The sequence below is a fragment of the Cydia pomonella genome, chromosome 23 (assembly GCF_033807575.1).
Source record: "Cydia pomonella isolate Wapato2018A chromosome 23, ilCydPomo1, whole genome shotgun sequence".
Lineage (NCBI taxonomy): Eukaryota > Metazoa > Arthropoda > Insecta > Lepidoptera > Tortricidae > Cydia > Cydia pomonella.
In genome coordinates this window covers 2,045,575-2,066,141 of record NC_084725.1, presented here as the reverse complement: position 1 = coordinate 2,066,141, position 20,567 = coordinate 2,045,575, and the positions used below count along the sequence as shown (strand labels likewise).

At 36.1% G+C, this 20,567-nt stretch overlaps 1 protein-coding gene across 3 annotated transcripts in view; it reads left to right on the top strand.

Annotated features, from left to right (window-relative positions):
* Nucleotides 1-20,567, top strand: part of LOC133530813 (paired box protein Pax-2-A) — a 155,837-nt gene that overhangs the window by 35,671 nt on the left and 99,599 nt on the right. For 2 of the 3 annotated variants that reach the window (XM_061868884.1, XM_061868886.1), the window contains exons 2-3: nucleotides 15,686-16,144; nucleotides 18,797-18,853. In XM_061868884.1, the coding sequence (XP_061724868.1) occupies nucleotides 15,985-16,144; nucleotides 18,797-18,853 (217 nt within the window). In that variant the 5' untranslated portion in view covers nucleotides 15,686-15,984. The remainder of the gene's footprint in view (nucleotides 1-15,685; nucleotides 16,145-18,796; nucleotides 18,854-20,567) is intronic. The other variant, XM_061868885.1, reaches the window with a different exon arrangement.

Genomic DNA, 20,567 nt, shown 5'->3' with positions numbered 1-20,567 from the left:
ACCGGCTTGGAAGATGGATTAGTGGTGCTAATATGTTTTGTTTTTTCGCATAATACGTGTTCTGAGAGAGGTGCTAATTGCTAGGCGTTTAAGTTGTCTTCGGTTCTATTTTTATCTACTTCCTGCTTGCCGTTTGATTGCTTATTCGTTAGGAAGTTAAGGATGCCTGGTTTAACTGGTCCTTGTGACGTACTAGGTAAGCTTTGGGATGTATTCCGCGTTACTACAGTTTTATTTTTCTTTGCCAATTGAATATTGCGTGTAGGCTGTGGAGTGTATACTTGAGAGTTTAAGTTATTTTGTGGTGAGATGGATAGGTTCCGTTTCCTGGTATCTGAGCTTGATTCGGTCTCTGAATTATTTTTTAGTACAATTAATTTGTCATACTTTATAATGACTTTATTTCCTTTATTTTTCTCTACCTGCGCTTGTTCTTGTAGCTCTCTTCTTTTCTCCAAGATATGTTGTGGATAGTCTTCCTTTATGTAGTATGCAGTGTCCTTTAGTAGACCTTTTTGCTTAATTATTTTGATTTTGCTGCCCAAGGTGGTAAATGTAACAGTAATGGGGCGGGGGTTTTCTGATTTTTTGCCGATCCTCCTGGCTTCTTGAATATCTATGTTATTTAATTTTATTGAAAGGAAGTTGTTTATGAAGTCAATGATATTTGTTTCTAGCTGTGAGTAAGATTTTTCATTTTCCTCGATGCCGAAAAATACCAAATTTATTATATTTTAATTTACAGTACATATGGCCCTTTAAATGTTCGACACAGTAACGTAATATGCTGACAAAGTAGCCCCATATGTACTGTAAATTAATAATTAATTAATGTTCACCTTACTTTTACGAATGACACATTGAGACTAAGTAACATTAAAGCGCTCACCGCTAAAATGTATTTTGCATGAAAAAAAAGAAACATTCTCATGTAAGTGAATATTTTGTATTCTTATGAGAAATAAAGATCTTTAAACCTAAAGCGGCTATGTCGCTAAAAATAAACATGAAATAAAGAATGACTCATCTACTCGTTTGCTGCCTATTACATAAAAAAAAAATACAGAAATAGTCCACACTAATTAACACGCACTCACAGCATAATCTTATCCCTATTTTTAATATTATATGATTATTATTCTTAAAACATAATATGCCGCCAAGCAGTGTTGGCCGAAATGTTAACGCAATTGATAATGCCATTACTAATTGAATCGTCAACTGTCTATCTATGGTTCAATTTGTAATGGTTAATGGTAGAGTAGAGTAGAGAGCGTTTATTCGTGGCAAAATAAAAGATAACAACAAGTAACATAACATATAAGCCACGAAATGGTCCCGACTCAGCATGGTGCTGGCCTGGCTGGGCTAGCGCTGGTCTTCCGTCGGGGCCATGACCGTGTACAGCACGAAGCGTACCACAATATTTACAATAAATATTTTTTTTAAATGACACATCATTAGACACTCCTCCTTCTTACTAGCGTTGTCCCGGCATATTGCCACGGCTCATCATGGGAGCCTGGGGTCTGTTTGACAACTAATCCTAAGGCACTAGCTTGGCGTAGGCACTAGCTTTTACGAAAACGACCGCCATCTAATCTTCCAACCCAGAGGGTAAAACTAGGCCTTGTTGGGATTAGTCCGGTTTCCTCACGATGTTTTCCTTCACCGAAAAGCGACTGGTAAATATCAAATGACATTTCGTACATAAGTTCCGAGAAACTCATTGGCACGAGCCGGGGTTTGAGCCCGCGACCTCCGGATGGAAAGTCGCACGCTCTTACCTCGGCCACTGTGATGTGGAAGACATCACACACATCATTAGACACATCACATACAAATTGGAAAGTAAAGAAGTAACTTTACACAAAGAATTTATAGAATATACATTAAAAGAACCGTAACGTTAAATCTAAAAATTGCAATTCATCACACATCTTTCAATCAAAAATTAGGAAGTTGTTAATAGGTACAACAGGTGACTGAATAAATAAATAGGATAGGTAAATATACTACAGCAACTGATACTGTGTTAATATGATATAATTAAGTATTAACCTTAGTATTATAAGTTAATCATATAATTTAGATTAAGGTACTAACGTTGAAAATGGGTGCCTCATTTCGCCGTTAAACGTAAGTAAGTAAATAAGTAAATATTCTTTATTGCACCACAAAGAAAACAAATTTAAAAAACAGATTTACAATGTAAAGAAAGGTAGCAACAGGCGGTCCTATCGCTGTAAGCAATCTCTTCCAGACAACCTTAGGGTAGCAGGATATAAAGAACAGTAAGTTTTTAGAACAGGTAGTGCACGAATGAATTGTAATTGTTGTTGTAATTGTTAAGTTTGGCGAACCTAAAATAACTTTAAAATGTACCATACTATTTTTTAAAAAAAAAAAAAAAAACGTTCGGCCAACTCTGCTGCCAAGCTCATATTGAAGGTCCTTGAAGATACCTTTCTAGACGCATATGCGTAGTCAAAACGTTTATCAAACATCTACGAAGTGAATTGTCATTGACGTTTTAATTGTACTGTCGTCACTTGTTTTTGCCCATTGTATTATAATCAGCCAATTACATGGGGGGTTAATGACCCTTTGTCATTACTGATAGTGATAATTCTTTCCTTGTTTCTTCCTACTATAAAACGGTATAACTTGCCTGACGGTTCCTATTTAATTTCGTGAATAGCAGTTTTTTTTATATACTACGTCGGTGGATCAAACCCCGGCTCGTACCAATGAGTTTTTCGGAACTTATGTACGAAATGTTATTTGATATTTACCAGTCGCTTTTCGGTGAAGGAAAACATCGTGAGGAAACCGGACTAATCCCAACAAGGCCTAATTTTACCCTCTGGGTTGGAAGGTCAGATGGCAGTCGCTTTCGTAAAAACTAGTGCCTACGCCAAATCTTGGGATTAGTTATCAAAGCGGACCCCAGGCTCCCTTGAGCCGTGGCAATATGCCGGGACAACGCTAGGAAGAAAGAAAAACTACGTCGGTGGAAAATAAGCATACGGTCCGCCTGTTGCTAAGCAGTCTCCGTAGCCTATGGACGCGTGCGACACCAGAGGTGTTACATGCGCGTTGAACTCCGCACCCTCGTTGAGCTCTGACAACCATACTCACCGGCAGGAACACAACGCTATGAGTAGGGTCTAGTGTTATTTGGCTGCGGTTTTCTGTAAGGTGGAGATACTTCCCCAGTTGGGCTCGGTTCTAGATCTGGAATAACATCCGCTGTGCTGTGCCCTACCACACAAAGAGAGATGACATTCATAGCGCCCATACCTCTCTTTTGGACTTCGTTTAAGAAAATAAAAGGGGTCCAAATTTACCGAATTTGGTAAATAATAACTACGTACATTTAGGATTGGTAACAACTCGAGTCTTCTGAGTCTAAATTTGACAAACTTGGTTTTTCGAGACTATAGAGTCTTTTAAGTCGAGCTGAAACTGTTATTAAGTCTTTTAAGCGCAACTCAAGCCACCGAAAAAAGACTCATCAAGTCATCAATGATTTTGTAGTTTTTATCTAAATACTAGAGACACACATTTGTACATTTGTACTTTTATTTTAATTTGTGCAGTAAAGTTTAAATAAATAATAAATATAGATAGTAGTAAAGAAAACAAGCGTGATTTACCCATGAATTTTACAAGAAGACTGTGCATTTTTTTAAATAAGTTCGCTGTAAAGTACTCACGTCTCTAGAGTCTAAAGTACAAAAGAATTGGGTCTCTAACAAGTTGAAAAGGAAACGAAATTGTAGCTACAGTAGAAAAAAAATTGCAAATAAAAGTGAAAACGGGATTCCTTAAATCCTCTCAACCAAGGCCCCGGACACGCGCCAAACTCCTTAAAACAAAACCGTTGAGCCATTAAAAGAAAACTATCCATTCATTATCCTAATCCAAGACAGCCGTTTAAAAAAAACGTAACGTTCCAAATCCAACCTGCTAGGGTGACTACCCTTAGGTCATTATACCCACCTGCTGAGGGGGTGCGGGGGCGCACCTGACGCAACGGCGCACGCGCTGCGCGGGAAAATAGGTAGGGTTGGCGCTAGGATCTATTTAGAAATACTTTTAAATATTTAATAGTGCTTATTAAAAAATGTATAGTTCATTTAATATACTATGGCAAAATTAATTACTATTTTTAGTAATAAATTAGTGAATCCGTAGGTATGACTATCTGATCTATATAAATTCAAAAAATAAAATAGTTCGTAATTTTGAACTTGGGGAAAACAAAAATCGACGAAAACAGGGTTTGAGGCAGATAGTTTTAGTTAGTTTACCTATTAAACTGTATATACATTATAAATAATTTCAGTATTGGTTTAAACAGTTTTGTTGACTTTATTAGTTATTTTAGCCGATTAATAAACTATGAAATGCAACATTAGATGTCAAAGGAGCAATACTTAAGAAAGTTAACAGAATAAAGTTAATGATTCTTTAAATATCATGAACTATTTCATAGTAGTTAGTTACCTATTTCATAAAACAAAGATTGATTTTACTATTCATAATAGGTACAAATGTACTATTTTATTCTCAATAAAATTTAAAAACAACGAACTTTACATTACTAAATGTCATTACTCGGAAGTGCTAAACAATTAGGTACACGATGGCCGATATGCAAATACCAACGTTCCCACACAGCGCCACCTGTTTAAGTTATAATTCGAATTTAAAATTCAAATGTGACAACCCTGGTGGGGGTGAGAAAAAAATGATTTGGGAGCGATTTGTTATCATCGGATCATTTTGTATCTAGTCTTATGGCTTGACCACTTTCACTTCAAAGACGGTGGCGGATGCATTTACTCTTTAGATTTTAATACAGTCTGATGATGATGATGACGTAATCCTGGTATCCCTCATTAGGGACATAGGGCTTGTAGAAGAAACTTGAACGTCATATCTACTAGGCCACCATCGCTTGGTATATCAAGTACTTACTTCGTTGGCTCAGCGACCCAAAATGAAACTTGGCCTCCGACACAAGGCAGCGCCACTTTTCTCATTCCTGTGCAACTTCTAGCCAATTGTTGATTCGAAGTTCAGTTCAGTTCAGTTCAGATCCGCCTCCACCATGAGATGTCAAGTACCCAACGTGAATGCGTCAAATATGCTGCGTGCATTTCCTCGCTGATACCATAATATTTGCTGCACCAACCCAAATTTCGGAGGTCAAACATCAAGTTCAAAGCCATGTGCAGTACTCTTGCACTAGTTTACACGTAAGACTTGACAATGAAACTAGTACAGCCTAAGAGTTCGCACGGGCGTGCGAACGAGCTTACAAAAACAATGGCGGTTATGTCAGGTCGAAAGGAAAATGCTTTTACTTGTTACATAAGTGACCCGTGGATAGGTAATCGGGGTAATTGTGCGCATGGGATAGATGGGTAATAGAAAAACTAGAATATTGATAGCGTCACTGCCGAAAGGTGCAGCTCAGGTCTGTCTTGCTGAAAATCTTTAAAGTATTTTGTAACACAGAAGGCAGGCGTAGCAGCCGGCTTCTGGCTAAATTCTGTCCGCCATCGCCCTACGCGACAACATTTCCATCCTCACCACTTAGATGGTTGGCAGTCCTCAACTGTGCGTTTCTCCAGAAACTTCCTGCCTCGCACAGCGAAACTGTGGAATGAACTGTCGCATGCGGTATTTCCGGACTGATACGACCTTCAAAGTCTTCAAACCTTTAAGAAAAGAGCGTAACTCCCATCTTAAAGGCGGGCAACGCACTTACAACCCCTGTGGTGTTGCAGGTGTCCATGGGCAGCGGTAATCGCTTACCATCAGGTGATCCGTCTGCTCGTTTGCCTCCTGTATCATAAGATGGACAGGCGGTGTTTTCACCAAAGAGCAAAGAGTAATCTCTTCCAGACAACTTTTGGTTAGCGGGAAAAAACATCCCCCTACGCGCGATTTTTATTGCGCAAAAGAAAAAATCTTACAGTACAAAAGGCGGACTTAATGCCACGAGGAATTCTCTACCAGTCCAGACCATTCATGCCACCAACGGCAACGGTATTCCTTCCTTCCTTATTAGACTGCATAACCAACAAACCTGAAAAATGATCATTAACACGATTAATTTAAACAATTACTAACTGGCGCAGTCACGCGATCACTGTTGGAATGTGGGGGTGGAATTACCAATTACCGGTTTTTAGGGTAATTTTTAGGTTACTATTGGTTTGAAGGGTTGAGTGTGTGCTCGCCTTAGTAGCTCAGTGTGAGATGAGTTTTAAGTGAGTTTTACATTATACGAATACAGTAAGGTGTATTCGGGTAGTTCCGAAAGGAAAAAAAAACACTACTAAGTCGCGGGTAATTCCGGAAAAGACTTGATGAATGAGTAATTTTATTTTCGGGATGACGTTATTTCCGAAATGACCGAATAGTTTACCTGCAAGGTAGGTAATAAACTTTGCATTTTTATTTCTACGTGATCAAAAAGAGTGATGATTTCTGATATTCTTTGAATTTTAAACTTACCTGCTGGTACATAGTTACACACCTATCTTCTTTTTAACATGCCATCTCCATCCAGGCGGTCAGCGACCATATGTCTATATGTCTCTCTATGTTCAGTCATGCGAATAAGTCTATCTATGCTCTTCACCTTTAACCAGTCTGATGATGATGATGTCCGCCTTCTACCTCAGCCACGCCTCCCTTCAATTATTAATTTCAGTAGGCAAAATTGTTTCTATATATCTCCAAAATATGCTCCTTTTTTTTGTTGATTTCCAAAACTGAAAACAATTAGTTATTTTATTGATCCATTTAATTTAATTTAATTTAATATTTTTTATTTTATTTGATTTTTGGTGTGAGTATCCTTTGATCAATGCATTATTATATAGGTAAGTATATTGTTGTCTGAGTATCTACAACACAAGCCTTCTTGAGCTTACTGTGGGGCTTAGTCAATTCATGTAATTATATGACATATAATACATTATGTATCTGAATGTTATGTGTCTGTGTGTTAGTTGTCAAGCGGACCCCAGGCTCCCATGAGCCGTGGCAAAATGCCGGGACAACGCGAGGAAGAAGGAGGAGTATCTGAATGTAAAGCAATTACTTAAACCCGTTAATGTTTAGATCATACTGAGCACCATTTACTATGGGAACAACCCTGAAATCGAAACAAAATGGCTGTTTCATAAATTTTGCTGGTCTGATGTTGAAATCTCCTATGGGAGAGTAAATTTTTTTTCACGATTTTGGAATCGGTCTCATAGTAAAAGTTGCTCAAAATCACGTAAATGTTATTTATTTATTTATCTACATTCACATAGCCCTTAGTTAGATATGCCTATGTCGTTGCTAATAATATTAACATCTCTATCACACCTTCAGCTTTGGTAATCAAGGAAAAAACAAACTAAACAATAACTCACAATTTTATCACTTTTTTTCGAGAATCGTTAGTAGCATTGCAGGGGTTAAAACAAAAGGGCAACCCCACTTAACCCTGCGTCCGCGCAGGGCGCAAATGTAGCGGAAAATTGGTATTGTTTACAAAATAAGTCATTTCTACTGTCACGGTCGGCTGACCACCGTCTATGACTATTTGTATATTATTGCCAATCTCGAGTGTTAATGGTTTTTCAATTGGAACTGGTCATTTTTTAATAGATTGAAGATATCCAGTTGGTTCATTTATTTTAGATAATCTCCACTGATACGTTACCTGCATTAATACAAAAAGACCCTGGTGATGATATATCATAATGTTTTCCCTAAATTTGTAAGTACAAAAAAAGGAAAGATAAAGATATTTTTCTCCAATATTATTATGCTCGGAAATGTTCACCTTATTGTAGCAAAAATAGTACGGGAAGTTCTTCATTATAGTTCAACTTAAATTTAAAAAAATCAAACCATTATTGTCGTGTTTTAGCGGACGGGAAAGTCATTACTGTATTGTTTTTTACTTTTTAAAAACATGTTACCACTAAGAAAAACACATACCTACAGCCAATTAATATAGCTGCGGGCTACATATACACGACCAGGTCAGCATCATTTCAAGCTATAGGATAGAGTCGTGTAAGACCGACGTGTATGATCGTATGAATACTGCTAAATAAAATCAAAGAATAACTTTCATATTTTTTAAGGATCTCATGGGTGTAAATACAGCTTATATTGCGCAATTATATTGAATGAGCGAATATTGAATGGCAGAATAGTTGTGCGTTTAACTTTTAAAAAATAATTAAAGAGGGAATTGTTTTTGACGTTTTTGATGTGAAGGTTCGATTTGAGTGCAAGAGTACGAATACAAGAGAAATTCACGCGTGAATGATAACGAAGTAAATGACATAATTTTGATATTCATTTAACGCGCCAAAAGTATCTGATATTCCGGATAACTTTTTCAAAAATAGATAAATTTCTAAAATTCGCATCTAAAAGTACATCTTTACAGTCTTAGTTGTTCTATATATATTAAAGACATCACTTTTTGTTAAGCTGTTACAGAAAGGTAGGATACTTATGAAGCGTTATTTGATCCGCTAATTTTGATGCTGACTGTACCAATAAATTAATTAATCTATCTATCTATCATTTCCACATCAAAATTTAAGTCTGAAATTGCCTCCTGTACAATCGCCATCAGATATATCGGAGTGGCCAAGGTACTCAAAAACATCTGAACACACTCTAACGCCTTGAAAATAGAGGCATGTTCAGATATTTATGAGCGCTTTGGCCGCTCCGATATATTTGATGGCGACTGTACTAGAGAAAAAAAGAATCAGTTGAGTAATAAAAACTATTAAGTACGTGTTTATTCCTTACTTTGGAGGCATAATTCCTTTTAGTCCTTATGCCACTGAAATAAGGCTTAAAATCAAAAGTTTTTATAACTTTAATCTTGTACGCAACTTGATACAAAGTTACAAACCAACACAACACTACAATTGTTGTTAAAAAATGTAGAGTCCTTGGAAAGGCAGTTTACGCCTAACATGTATACCTAACAATTCGTACTTGTAGCGACGTGTTATCGGCTCTACCTAACTGTGTAGGGTGACAATCTTGAAGCGAGAGACTGTCTAAAGAGTTTAAAAATGTACCTGGAAAAGCAGTTGTGCCTTAAATCGTTCGTGCTTGTAGCGACGTGTTATCGGCTCTACCTAACTGTGTAGGGTGACAATCTTGACGCGAGAGACTGTCTAAAGAGTTTAAAAATGTACCTGGATAAGCAGTTGTGCCTTAAATCGTTCGCGCTTTTAGCGACGTGTTCTCTACCTGTGTAGTGTAGGGTGACTATGTGAAAGAAATGTATGATTCTCGCAAAAAGAGTGTTTGTGTTTGTGTGTTTGTGTTTAATATGCAAAATCTACGTTCCTGTGGCGATGTGCTATTGGTTGACTATAGTACAGCATTAAAAGGGAATTAATAACTAACTAAACATACTATTTGTGTACATGTTATAACACAATTGAATCGGGTCTGAATTCTGAAATTGTATATTTATTGTAAATTGTAATCGTAAATAATTATCAGATTTGTAAATTGTATATTAATTAAGTTAAGTACAGTTTGTTGTTTTTACCCTATTTCCTAATGGAAGAGCGGGGTCTCCCGACACAAGTATTGTTATACTTAATGGGAGATTCTAGCCCTTTATGTTATGTGTATTATAAGTTAAGCCAAATAAACTATTTTGTATTTTTGTATTTGTATATGTTGTACTCATAACATTTTTAGATTTAAAACAAATGAAACAAAATAGCGATGCAAATAAACATTACGTTTTCTGAGATATCAGAATTTTACCATTAGGATTCTGCTCTATTTTGATGATAAAATGTACAAAGACTTGAATTTTTTTTATGGCTAAAATATCAGTTACATTACCTACACAGATTCCTTGTAATGAATAGTCCTTTAAAATGGGTAATTAAACTTTAGCTTTCAGAATAAACATTTAGGACTGTCCTATATTTTTAAGCAGCAACGTGGCCGCCCTAACCCTAATTAACAATTCCTTTGTGAATCATTTTGTCTGGTACCAGAACGATTGTTTTAACTTGTCTGACGTTTTTTACGCGAAATATTCCGTCACGTCCATTTTGGATTTTAATTTAAGTCGATTTGAGGTGAATTGACTGCCAAGGTCATGGTGATTACAATTTATGAATTCGTACTTTATACTAATTGTATTGAATGTTATTTAATCTTTTTACACATTAAAATCACAAGACTCGACAACACATTCATATTCAAATTTTTATTCCATGAACCTTGTACTTACTAAATTTTTTCAAGCTTTTTTTTAACGTTGTATGTTTAATGTATGTATGTATGTATGTATGTATGTATGAATGTATGTATGTGTGTTTGTACGGGTCAAATCTTGCAAGATAAATTTGACTCACATCTCAGTTTCCGATGAAACTGAAAATTTGCATACATATATAAGTCGGGTGACAGTGCAATATTATGGCATTATTGAGCGGATCTGATGATGGAAACAGGAGGTAGTCATGGTAACCCTGTGATAAAACAACGCAACCGAATTATGTTTGGGGTTTTTAGAATTGTCTCGATGGTTATTAGTAGCTTGTGGAAAGAAAAGTACACTCAGCGATAAAAACTTGTACCAAAAATGAAATTTTCGCCAAAAAATTTTATAGTCGTTTATGTGACTGCCAATTGCAAACCTTTAAAATACGAGTATGGTTATTATTATATATTTATATTATATGTATGTAACTGTCATAATCAAAAGTTAAAGCCTCTTTGTGATGCTTTTATGCAACTCGCTTCCAGGTGGTTTTATAAACCCACACTCGTATTTTAATGCCTACCATTATGTAGCAGTCATATAAACTAGTTACACTGCTATCAACAGATATATCGGACTAGGCATTGTGTCCAAAAATATCTAAACGAGCACTTCAACAGATGTACAGATGTTTGAAAGTTTGTAAAACAGAACTAAAGATGATGTAAAAGAAATTAACACTTTTTTCCAAATCCTGCAGTAGCATCTTCCCAACCTATTTGACCGCAGATATATAATCAAAGTATAGTTAGTGTGGGTGTCATGCCTGTCCGTCGTTCACACGTTTAATGGCTCGTTATATGGTTGTTTTGTATGAAATATAATAAAATAATACGGGGCGATAGAAGGATGAGAAAAAAATGGTTTGATTTTTCAATGTTCCGGGGCAACCTGCCGAATTCTACGCCGAGTCAGACTACGCAACGGAGCCACGCTGTTACGTCGTAGCCCAAATCCAATGTTTAATTAGTATTTGTCTCCTTGTACATTCTTTTATTTTGTAGTTTCACAGTGCCTTGGTTTTATTGGTATGCTTTGCTACTTATTTAATCAATAAAATAAAATATTTACTTTTTTTGCACACTGAAATCATTAAAAATGTCCAAATCATTAAGTTTAAGATTGTCATTAAGAAGTTTGATAAATACGTTATTGTACAGAATATCTATCTATCTAACAAATGTTATCAAAATCTGACGAAGAAAAAAATGCGATTATAAAATGAAAATCGGCACACCTATGTTTACTTACTTACTTGGCTGGCGCGATGACCCAAAATGAGTCTTGGCCTCCAACACAACGCCACTTTGCTCTGCCCAGAGCGGACTCGCGCCAGCTTTCGATGACGCCGAGCTCACGAAGATCTGCCTCCACTCTATCTGCCCAACGATATTTAGGATGACCAACAGGACGGCGTCCAGTTGGTCGACCTAAGTAAGCCCTCTTGACTGCCCGATCGTTACCCATCCTTTGAGACTAAAGCACATTGTCTTTACACCTAAGTTTAACCGGATTTAATACAAATTAGGACTGATAATATACGAACAGTGATAGCATAAACCCTGTAATCCCCGGGCAGTGACCAGCGAGCATCGTACCACAAAACCTTACAAAAAGACCCAAGGCCATGGGAATTGGAAACAATGGGGGTACACATGAGATCACTGCGATGCCGGTCTGGAGATATCGATGCTTTTTGAATAAAAAAAAATGTTTTTTATTCATTTATATATGTGAATATGTAGTTAGTTAATAAGTGTTTGTGTATATGCTAACATTAGTTGTAAAATTTAATGTGTTATTAACAATATTGAACCTTAGTTGGTCTTAAATAAATGCAATTTAATTAAATTAAATTTAAAAATATAGTCTGTAGTAAAAGTAGTATTGAAAATTTACAAAATATAGTATAATCCACTTCGTATTATTATTTATGTCGTTTTAGATCACTTTACTCTGAATGACTAAAATCAAATAATTTCAAATACATATATTAATTAAAGGGGAAATTTCAGGTTCTTTTATCTTTTTAATATATATATTATGATATAAAATCAATATTACTAGCAGTAACTCTATTTTATTATACCGATTTGTAATTTACCTTTAACTAAATCGAATGGGCAATATCAATAATACATATTGTATAACTTCCGCGAAATGCAGATATTGTAATTTTTATTTGCCCGTACCCCGTTCTAAGGTTTAAATCTGACCATCCTCACATAATGTTTTCTGTTTGTTTGTATTTGTATCAATGCATTATAATTAAATATTCCATAAATAAGTAAAATATTTTAACGTAAAAGTTTTAATCTTCTAAAAATAACAAAGTCACTTAGAAAAAACACAAGAACAATATTAATCACATTAACAAACACCATTTGACCATATCTCCGCATTTACGATCCGCCATCGCGCTCATGTGTGTCGGTTTCCCACACAGTTTTCACACGTATCCGCCGATGTATATCTCTTGTATACCTCGTTTTATAATGCATTCGCTCTGAATCCTATGACTATCAAATTAAAGTTCAATCTTGCTTGACATAGCTGTAATTGTAAAATGAAAATTCCATATAATCATTGCTTACGTGTTATGTTAATGTATATGTTTATGTGTTAGATTATGATTTTCAAGGATTAGAATTATGTTTACGTATTGTTAAGTTTATCTGAGCGGACAAGGTGACATTAGTCATGAATTAACTACCTACTAACTAGTTGTTTTATATTGTGTTTTATTACGAAACCTTCAATCAATCTCATACAGGGGAGTCCGGAAGACTTGCCCAGCTAGGTGAAAAAGTGTCAAAGTCAAAATATTTTTATTTTTTTTACCAGCACTTCAATATCACTTAATGATGTATGTACCTATATATTTTCGGGATTTATAGAGGTTTTTAAGAAACATCTTTAAAGTTTCGAGATAAGCTCTTTGCTACCCCATCTATACCATTAAACAAGCCATCCAAAAAAATTAAGGGTAATCCAATATGTAGTTTAATCGACACTTTTGCGAAAATAAATTTTGAAGATGATTGGTACGAGTATAAAAATAATAGATCTATGACTCCAAAATTTATCGCAGTATTTATTCAATATTTTGGCCCTCCATATTATTTTACAGCACATATGGCGCTAATTTACCGCCCTAGTGTGGTAACTACAACTAGCAATACACGTGCGTATATCGAAAATTTAAAGGGTCATATAACGTTTTACAATACACGTGCGAAAAGATAATTCGCAACTCGTGTCGAATTAAAACAATCCCTTCGGTCGTGTTTTAATTTATCGCCACTCGTTGCGAATTTCCTACTTTTCACACTTGTGTCGTAAATTTATAACCTATTTGAGTGTTTTTCCGCTTCCGCTGTGATCCCAGTAAGATCTATCAACGACATTTCTAACGTCAAAGTGACATTGGTTGCCCGAATCGAGCTGCTTCTGTCAATTATACGACATGCAAACAATATCTAAATGAGAACTTATCTAAACCAGAACTTATCGTTATCGTATTTCATTCTTCGAATCGGGCTGTTTACCTGTTTTTACTAAAATACAGATCATTATTTCGCTAAACCCACAGTAGCTTTGACAGTAAAAATCGTAGCATTGTGCACAAAGCGCTTGCGCACTAAATCAAGGCTTCTGCGGAAATGTATGTATTATTTAAACTCGGTCCGAGGTTCGTGCCCTGGGCTGCCCATTGTTCGGTACACGTGAAGTTAGCTGCGATTGGATGAGGCATTTGATAAATATAAATAAATAAATATTATAGGGACATGCTTACACAAATTGACTAAGTCCCACGGTAAGCCAAGAAGGCTTGTGTTGCGGGTACTCAGACAACGATAATATATAATGCACAAATACTTAAATACATAGAAAACATCCATAACTCAGGAACAAATATCTCTGTTCATCACACAAATAAATGCCCTTACTGGGATTCGAACCCATCGGCTTCATAGGTAGGGTCACTACCTACTAGGCCAAACCGAATTTTAATTTTCGGTAAAATTGGGGGAAGAAAAAAAGGCAGAAACGAAAAAGGGTTTTGGAGAAATTGAAAGTCGAACGTCAGATTCACCTGACCACCACTGTTCCCACATTTTATTTTATTATTCATTGTTCAGAACACATACAGTCATCCGTAAAAATATAGATATACCTAACTTACAAATATATATATATAAATAGAGGTTCATAACATGAGGAGGTTTATTTTTGCGAAGAGGAGATAAGTAAAACATGAGTTTTTTTAATACGACGTCGGTGGCAAACAAGCATACGGCCCGACTGATGGTAAGCAGTCTCCATAGCCTATGTACGCCTCCTCCTCCAGGAATCACATGCGCGTTGCCGACCCTGGCATTCCCCACCTTTTACCTCTGGCAACCTTACTTACCGGCAGGAACACAGCACTATGAGTAAGGTCTAGTGTTATTTGGCTGCGGTTTTCTTTAAGGTAGAGGTACTCTTCCCGTTGAGTTCTGCTCTAGATCTGGAATAACATCCATACATTAAATAGGTATAATTTATTTTATCAACAACACTTTGGATTTCGTGTGTCCTATTAAAGCAGCAAGATATTGCATAAATGCATACACAGTTATAAGTAAAGCATTAAAAACCAAAAAGCCCACTCCAAACTTCCTTCGCTCCGAACTGACCTATCCAAAGCTTCCTTGAGCATTTGTTTGCATATTCAAACCCACTGTCGGACACACTACACTACTACAGATATGACCGTATGCGGTTAATATTATATCTAGAGCATATTTTATAATATTTACAAGCAAACAGTATTGTATTTGTAACAAAAGCCAATGTATTTTAAATCACTACTCCTTATAAACAAAGTCTCCCGCCGGGTCTGTCTGTATGTATGTTCACGATAAACTTAAAACTTACTTAGCGGATTTTCATGATTTCACCAATCAATAGAGTGATTCTTGAGGAAGGTTTAGATCTAATTTGTTAAGGTTTTGTGTTACACATCGCTAGTAATTGAGATAATTTTTTTTTATTTCTATGTATATATTACAATGCACTTATGAAATTACCACTAGAGCCAGTGGTAGTTTCATAAGTTCCGTACAACATGGCGCTCCGAAAAGATATCAGTCGGTAAAAATGCTGAGTATAACAATCTCGAACATAAAAAAATTAGGCTGGCACCTCATTTTTATCGTACTTCTTAGAATCTATTTTCTAATTTATAAGTTCTTGCATTATTTCTAAATTAATTCACAAAAACGGCACAAAAAAGTGAGAGCGCTTAAAGCGACTTAAATTTCACCGACTAATTTCTTTTTTTTTTTGTTACAGAACCGCAAAATGCTGAAACAGAAGATCCGCAAGAAACGATGACGAATGTTACCATGTGCAAAATAAAATACTCCGCAAAAGTACTATTTAGTTTAAAGTGAGTTACAAACATTTAGAAGTGACCAACGAACGTTTTGGACAACGAAGTGTTATACTTGAAAACAATAAAAAAAACTGTGTAGTGTTTATAAGTGACAGACAGAAATTGTGACAAATAGTGCCGACAAAAGTGCCTAAAAAAACATTGTGTTGTGTCACCGACTATGTGTTAAGTGTCTGTGGATTTGAGAGTGTACGCAATGGATCTTCACCCACCGCCCCTGATTGTTCATGGATATGAGCCCCATGCTCCCCTTTTGGAGGTTGAGGGTCTGGACCCTCACAGTCCGCAGCAGAAGGTGTTGATTCATGCGCCGACGCTGCAGAGTCAGGAGTTGATGGGAGACCATAGGAATGGAGGTGCGTATATTAATTAATAATTTTTCAAATTCATCATAGTCAATACATAATTTTGAGAGTGTTTAATCATATCACTAAAAGATACGTTTTAATGTGGAAATTTTCTTTTTAATTTCAATTTTTATATCGAATACTTCTTTGATTTTTTGCAAGATCTTTGAGGGATACCGCAAAAAAATCGTTATCTGCTTCTTTATCGCTCTTGCATATTCGAGCGATCTGATCAATTTACAAAAATATAGTTACATTATAAATCCAGTTTTTGTTGCTAAGGTTATTAAAAATTAAGGTCAATATGGAGAAGACCGTAAATCAGGTAAGACCGTCTAAAGTAAAAGCTCTCTCGTCCTTTCTAACTCTTGCATCTGTACATATCTCCACTTGCGGGATGTCGGTAGAGAAGAACGAACGAAACTCTTCCTTTGAGAGAATATTTTATCGGGGGCCCTTGCGAATACACTTTGACCCATAGGGATATTTTCAATGCCGGATTTAGAGGTCTGGAGGCCTCGGGCAATAAAGGAGTGGAGGCCCCCTGGCCCCAAATTTTTTCCAAATAAAATGGTAAACTTACCGAATTCTCTATTGTGGGGGGGGGGGGGCCTGTTTCGTGGAGGCCCGGGGCAGTAGCCCCGGTTGCCCTCCCCTAAATCCGGCCCTGGATATTTTGTGTAACTACCCCCTAAGGAGAGATCTGTCAACTACTTAAGAGCTTTTTAGACCATCTGCATGTGCCGGATGATGGAGCTTATGGGGAGCATTTTGAATCCCTTTGGTTCCTAGCCTGCTCCAAAGTTTTTTGTCTGGCGAGGGCGTGATATTCACATATTAGGTGTTTTACTGTCTCTTCCTCTTCGCCCCACATTCGACAATCGGTGTTGTCAGAGTGTCCCATCTTGGCCAAAACTCATTTGACCCCATAACGGCTAGTAAACACCCCTGTTATAATTTATCTTTTGCTAAGTTTCCATGCCTTTTTGCTCCAGCCAGTTACTCCTTGCATAAAGAGCTTTGTGTGATTTAGACCTGTCAGACTGACCCAATCTTAGGAACGTTAAGTATATATTATTTTCTAATATGGTTTCCATACAGTAGATTAGTCTATAGATGCATGAAAGTATAGTGTCTTCTCCACATTGTCCTAACTATAATGTATTTTTAACACACTTGCTCAAAACGACGTTTTTAACACGCTTTTATTAGGTCGACTTGTACGAGTATGTAACTAACTATGTAATGGAATCTAACATAACTAATTTAACCATCTTCCAAGGATCGTAGCGTCATGAAAATTGGTAGCTGTATGTAGTTGTGATGACAATACAATAATATGGTACTGTCGAACTGATCTGATGATGGAGCCGGAAGATATGAACTGGAACTTCATGATGGAACATATATCATAGCTGTGTTTGGATTTGTTAGAAAAGTCTTGTAATGAACTTTGACCACTATTAGGTTTCAAGGTCTGATGATGAAGCCGGAAGATAGGCACTGGCATTCCATGATGGAATATTGTATCATAGTCGTGTTTGCACTTGTGAGAAACTATGAACACGATCTGTACCCCTAGTGTAAATATTTTCGACAGCGAAACGTGACGTACGCGTTTGCGTTAAGTGTCATTTTGTATGAGATTTTTGACTTTCCAAAACGTCCCGCTTGGCGCGCTGTTCAAAAACCCATACAAAATGAGACTTAACGCAAACGCGTACGTCACGTTTCGCTGTCGACTAAATTTACACTAGGGGCACAGGTTTCAAAGCGTGTTTTTCTAGTGTTTTTAAACTATTCATTTATTATTCCACCGATTTTTGGCTCTTAAAAAACACGCGTGCTTTTCTTTTTCATTTATTATCCGACCGAGTTAAGAAGGTAACTGATTCCTAATAATATGCATGGAAACGGAGCCTTCTTATTTCGGTGGAATATTTTTTTTTAACCAACTCGTAGGTTTCAAATGTTAGTTCAAAGAGGTTTTATCACACCAAACATAATTTATAAATTAAATTATCTCATAAATTACATTAATGAATAAACATAACATCCCGTATTAGTCATTAAATTGGAATAGTTTTGCATGTTTTTAGTTTAAATATTGACGAAAACGTCATTTTCAAGCATTTAAAATGAAGAACACATAAAATTGACACTGCCAGTAATACTAATAGAGGCAAGAGTCGAGAACGATAGACGTTTACCATCAAAATCGGGTGAAAAATAATGGCGGCAAATGAAACTTGTATTCAATGGAAAATCAGCAAAAACGCCCAGTCTTTCTTGGAAGCCGTGCAAAACTTCAATGAACTGGCGAATAAGTGCCTACAAGCCCAGCACGCTTTGGTGCAATTATTCGATGTTAAAACTGCAAGCCACCATTTTGAAAATTGTACTTTTGCTGTTTCGACAACAAAATATAATTCTATAAATTTTGTTTTTTCCTCGCAAGTGTGTTGAAAAACGTCGCATGAAACATGTGTGCATTGGTTCGGTGCATTACCCACATTGGCTCGCTTACAGCTCGCGCGCACAATATCGCCTCGTGTGTAATGACCAACTTAGCACACTTGTATCATAATGTACTATTGTATCACCCGTATCATGAATGATATATTAGTATGAGTAGAGAACAGATGGTCTGACCTGACGTAGAGTACGACTTTTCAGATGAGCAGTACCACGCGCACAGCAGTAACCAGAGCGGAGACGGTGAGTACCCTTATTTTTACTTTATTATAGTAAACACCCCTATAATGGAACAGGCACCAGTAATGGGATGGTATAGACAAATCATATAAAACAAGTATTTACCATCAGTTTTTAATCACTGGCAATATTTTATTATAAACAAGAGCCAAAGAGTTGCTTAGGTTCAATTTTTCATTGATATTTTGTTAGTTTGAAAATTAATGGCGCCATACATCCCATAGCTGGAGCAAAAAACCATCGTTTTAATTGGTTAATAATATTGAAACCAATTGCAGTACCTTTCATTAAATACATAGAAAAAATAAAGGACGAATTGAACATTCAACTTTTAAAGCATAAAGCGGTAGAAATTTTACAGATGTCGGTGAAATACCAAAAATACTCCAAATTTTCTCTTATATGTCCCATGAATGGTGCCGTTAACATAGGTATACTAAACAGATATCGTACAATATCATGACAATACAATTGCATATTATGGCTTAAAAACTAGCACGAGATCCAAAACAAGTGTACAGTCAGCGTCAAATACTTTGTAGCAACCAAAGTAGCCAAATAGTTCGGTACACCATTTGGCCACTTTGACTGCTACAAAGTATTTGACGCTGACTGTACAGAGCAAGCTTTACAAGTAAGCTTAACACCATATCTTAGCTACACTGAAAAATATCAGCGAACAAATAACAATCTAAATATTACAATATAAGAAGGTCACGTGCTTATATTTCCCTCTTAAATCTGGCATGTCTTTCCATTCATAGCTCTGTAGTAATTAGATCAATACAATGGAGAGAAGTAATTACAATCTAAATATTACAATATAAGAAAGTCACGTGCTTATATTTCCCTCTTAAATCTGGCATGTCTTTCCATTCATAGCTCTGCAGTAATTAGATCAATACAATGGAGAGAAGTAATTACAATCTAGATATTACAATATAAGAAAGTCACGTGCTTATATTTCCCTCTTAAATCTGGCATGTCTTTCCATTCATAGCTCTGTAGTAATTAGATCAATACAATGGAGAGAAGTAATTACAATCTAAATATTACAATATAAGAAAGTCACGTGCTTATATTTCCCTCTTAAATCTGGCATGTCTTTCCATTCATAGCTGTGTAGTAATTAGATCAATACAATGGAGAGAAGTAATTACAATCTAAATATTACAATATAAGAAAGTCACGTGCTTATATTTCCCTCTTAAATCTGGCATGTCTTTCCATTCATAGCTCTGTAGTAATTAGATCAATACAATGGAGAGAAGTAATTACAATCTAAATATTACAATATAAGAAAGTCACGTGCTTATATTTCCCTCTTAAATCTGGCATGTCTTTCCATTCATAGCTCTGTAGTAATTAGATCAATACAATGGAGAGAAGTAATTACGTAACAATTGTGATTTGCTCGTAATTACTTCTGTTTCCAAGTTTTTTTAACTTCCGTTCACTATGGATAGTTCGTTTCATTTAATACGGGTAATATTTAAATTAAGGTATATTCGGGTTATTTTCGTAACCCTGAAAATCATTTAAAAATTAATTTTCATTATAATATGAGTTCATTCATATGTATACACTTACCCCCTTATTCATAAACGTCTACTAAAGTTGACAAGCCGCTAATAATCGTTTGTCCCTTTCCGACGTATCGGTATGATGGAAAGGGACAAACGATTATTAGTGGCTTGTCAACATTAGTAGACGTTTA